Below are 3690 nucleotides of genomic sequence, written 5' to 3'. Positions count from 1 at the left end.
CACGCACTATCTCTAAAATTTGTGTAACATTGACGTGCAAATCACAACACCTACCCGGAAATGCATAGACAGATTCTTACATGAATGAAAAAAGCTTCGTTTATATCACATACAAGCACATATGCAGTACATCACTATTGCATAACACATTCGTGAATCCTTAACTGCAAACTTGCGACAACGTGCGCTACATAATACTAATAATGCTACGATTATTCAGTTATATAGTTCATTTTATGCAATTAAAATTGCCTAATTATTCAACATCATAAATAGGACTTTAAATATTCTACTTAGGAATAAAGACAACATGATCTTGAGGGAGGAAGTGACAGACAGGAACAGTTCCTGGTTGAACTTTGAGCACTTGGAAGGCCAAATGCTTGGGATTCCAATTTGACGTGTCAGTGTGACACACTGCAACTGCTTTGGCCCTGCTTCCATCAGCACCCTCCAATGGGACAGAGTAGGCATTAGTGTTATCTGATTTGTGACAATAAAACACTGCATATGGGTATTTCTCCTTGTGGCACACAACACCCTTCTCACCCAACTTCTTAACTCCTGGTGCTATTTTGTATTGTTGCCATTCCCTCTCTTTTCCCACTCTTGTGGAGATAGCATCAATATTATTCCCAAGCGTGGAAGTGGCGAAATCAACCATGGACTCAAGGGAAGTCACGCAACGCTTTTCCTCTCCTCTGATGATGGGCCCTTCACACTCACTGATGGTGTTTTTCACCACTTGAGCCTCATCTGACCCTTCCTTGATGGAGAACCTGTGCAATATATCATTGACATTGTTTGAAGAAAAGGGTATGGAATCAGCCAAAGGACGAGGCAAGAATGTGGCCTCTACAGTAGAGGTTTGAGAAAAGTGCAAGTCCAATTTTGTTCCATGATGCAAGTTCTTTTCCAAGAAGAAGAGTACCACATTGGGGTCATCATGTAATTGGGTTTCGCTGGCTGCATAATTGTAATCAAATGGAGAGTGTGGCCCCACTTCAACATGCACCGGCTTTCCCTTTGGTGCAGTGTGTACACTCACTCCACCGTTTCCTCCTCCAACATTGACATCAGTGCCACCTCCTTCTCCTTGGTTTCCCTTTTCTACACCACCATTCCCTACATCCAGACACCTCTCTTTCTCTTCCTTCCAATCTGCATACTTTTCAGGTTTAACTTAACAAAACTGTAATCTGAATGGGAAAAAGACATTTCAACACCACGCTATTTTATGCACCTAATTTTGTACGTTGCCTTAATCATTAAATTAATGCACTCCAAAAAATTTTTTTTTTTTTTTTATATGTAATTATGTCTAGTATCGTTTCTTATAGATTCTTACAATTATAACTCGGTGGGAATTGTATGAGAACTTGTGAAATATAGGAATAAAGAAAAAAAGTAACTCTCAACTATTGATATGATAAATGCTACCGACCATAATCTAAGGCGTGTGACTTTGTTTTTAATTTCTCTCATTCTGAAACTAATAGTCGCTATTACTTTATTATGCCCTAATTACTAATTACAACGGAATATACTTTCCTTTGAATACAGTTGGTTCTACCTAGTAAAGAAATTCGAGTGTTAGTTTGAAAATGATATACTAAGAAATAAGGCTCACACGGATTTCTTCTGATTATAAAGTCAGCCTCAGTGACAAAGTTTAATTTCTTAAACAATGGTTGGACATGCTTATGTTAAAATAGCACAAGTTAACATTTTTTTTTTGAAAAAAATTGATTCAGTTTTTCACATATTATTTTATGTATAACTAATTTTATTTTATTTTTTAAAAAAAATCATTTACCTTTTACTATGTTTTCCTCTTAAAAAGTATTTATAAAAACTAGTTAAAACTCACATTTCCCTTAATGGCGTATTTGCATAATTATATTTTTTTTTTCTTACACAACAAGACTAGCTGTTGCCCTACTAGATACGTGTTCCTGAAGTATTTTTTCAGGCTCTTTCTTTGGGTAGGTGCAGGATAAAATTCAAATTATCTTTTAACTTAAAAACATTTTAAATTGTATAAATATAAAAATGCATTATAAATTGTAAATTATGTAATCCAAAATTTAAACTTTTAAATTATAAATTTTGAAATGGACAATCCATGTTTTCAAAAATTGCACAATCTAAAAATGTGAACCACAGATAATTTTTATTTTTATTTTTCTAACAGTGCATGAAAAACAGTGGAGTGGAGGAAGAAAAAGCATCCCTTTAATCTTAAAACAAAGAGACTGTTGAAAAGCATAGCCTGAAAAAAAATTGAATTAACTAAAATAATTTTGAACTATATATTCTTCATTTTTTGTTTTGTAGGAATTGTACTTACCAGGGTGTAGCAAATCAGTGATGGCTTTGGGCATTGGTGTGGTGGGAAGCATGGACTTCCAGTAAAATTCTGGAGATAATGCAGCATTAGTTGCCACAGTAAGCTGCATTCCTTGACACAACCCCATTAGTTTCTCATATATGATATCAATTTTCACATGCAAATAGAGATTTAGGTATAAAATAAATTTAGGCTGAATCCAACGCATTGTTAAACCTAATTCTAAAGAAACCTTCAAGGTGAGACATTTTTAAGTTAGTAAAAGTAAAATAGTTATGGAAGCTTTACATGAAATAAAAATGGTTTATCCTCTTAATTAGTTCAGACCTTAGTCACCAAGAAATATGCACTTTAATCACCACACTACACCAAAATAATTTAAAGCTAAGAAAAATTAATTGCGCCACCACAATTTAAAATAAGTTCACATTATTATTTAATTACAAATCGTTACACAACTAAATTGTTTAAGTTTATAATATTTTATTATTGAAAGTGATACCAATCATAACTTTTAACTGGTTATCGGTGCAAAATAATTTACATAGTAAGTACATTACCATTTAACTCAAATATTAATAGTACATAATTGTTTTTTCCTACGGTGTAAGGCAAGAGTTTGAACTACTTGATGTTTGGAATTGTTTTGGTATTATTTTCATATAGTTTAGAAGTAAAAGTTAAAAATAATTTAAATACTATATTTAAACTATTTGATGAAGAAAAGTGTATGGAGGAGGAGTTGGAGCTCACCATGAATAAAGTAACGATGGGAAGAATGTGAAATTCCATATTGGTATTTGGAGAATTGATCAAATGCGAGTGAGAAGAATTGAGAAACAAAGTGGTTTGAAACATTTGTATATATAGTGAATTATTTATGACGAAAATGTGGTATCGAGTCCTTGTCCACCAATTATCAACCATGAAAATGTGGCTTTATTAATTATTGTCTTTAATTCAAGTAACTATACCCATGGCTCAACAATACTTTGTTTCTTTTATATGGGTGGGGAGGAAAATAGAATTGATTAAAATCAGGTGTATGAAAAGACTTTTGTTTTATACAGTTGGTGATAAATGTAATGGCTCAAAGCAAGTTCCACATCATGCACTACGTGACTCCAAAATTTAGCTTTCTTACAAGAAAAATACAGCATATTTGCTGCAAAGAAGTTTATTTCTTTTAAAATTATATTACTATGATATATGTATTCACTTTTTTGATGATTGGAAAAATTTAAGTAGTTATTTTTAGTGGAGTTTTTTCTTTTATTTAAAATATTTGAACACAACCTTTTTTTTTTATCAACAATACAAAAGTTTTATAAAGAAGATTA

General features: G+C 32.4%; 1 protein-coding gene across 1 annotated transcript; it reads right to left on the bottom strand.

Moving 5' to 3' along the window:
• Positions 1-76: 76 nt before the first annotated feature.
• On the bottom strand, positions 77-3166 carry LOC114194759 (BURP domain protein RD22-like). Its single transcript, XM_028085155.1, has 3 exons — positions 3104-3166; positions 2351-2453; positions 77-1161 (listed from the first exon to the last, which is right to left on the bottom strand). Exons 1-3 carry the CDS (start codon positions 3140-3142, stop codon positions 290-292), a joined length of 1014 nt encoding a protein of 337 aa, XP_027940956.1. The 5' UTR covers positions 3143-3166; the 3' UTR covers positions 77-289.
• Positions 3167-3690: the final 524 nt, after the last annotated feature.

This window comes from Vigna unguiculata, chromosome 8 (genome assembly GCF_004118075.2).
Source record: "Vigna unguiculata cultivar IT97K-499-35 chromosome 8, ASM411807v1, whole genome shotgun sequence".
NCBI classification, from domain to species: Eukaryota; Viridiplantae; Streptophyta; class Magnoliopsida; order Fabales; family Fabaceae; genus Vigna; species Vigna unguiculata.
Note: the sequence above shows the minus strand (reverse complement) of the source record. Positions and strands in the feature narration are given on the sequence as shown.

Excerpts from the sequence above, each read along its gene's own strand:
- LOC114194759 (XM_028085155.1), bottom strand. The coding sequence starts at position 3,142 with ATGGAATTTCACATTCTTCCCATCGTTACTTTATTCATG. Across the intron at positions 2,454-3,103 it reads CCATCGTTACTTTATTCATG|CTTACTGTGGCAACTAATGC; the intron begins GTGAGCTCCAAC and ends CAAGGAATGCAG. Across the intron at positions 1,162-2,350 it reads CACTGATTTGCTACACCCTG|ATTGGAAGGAAGAGAAAGAG; the intron begins GTAAGTACAATT and ends AAAAGTATGCAG.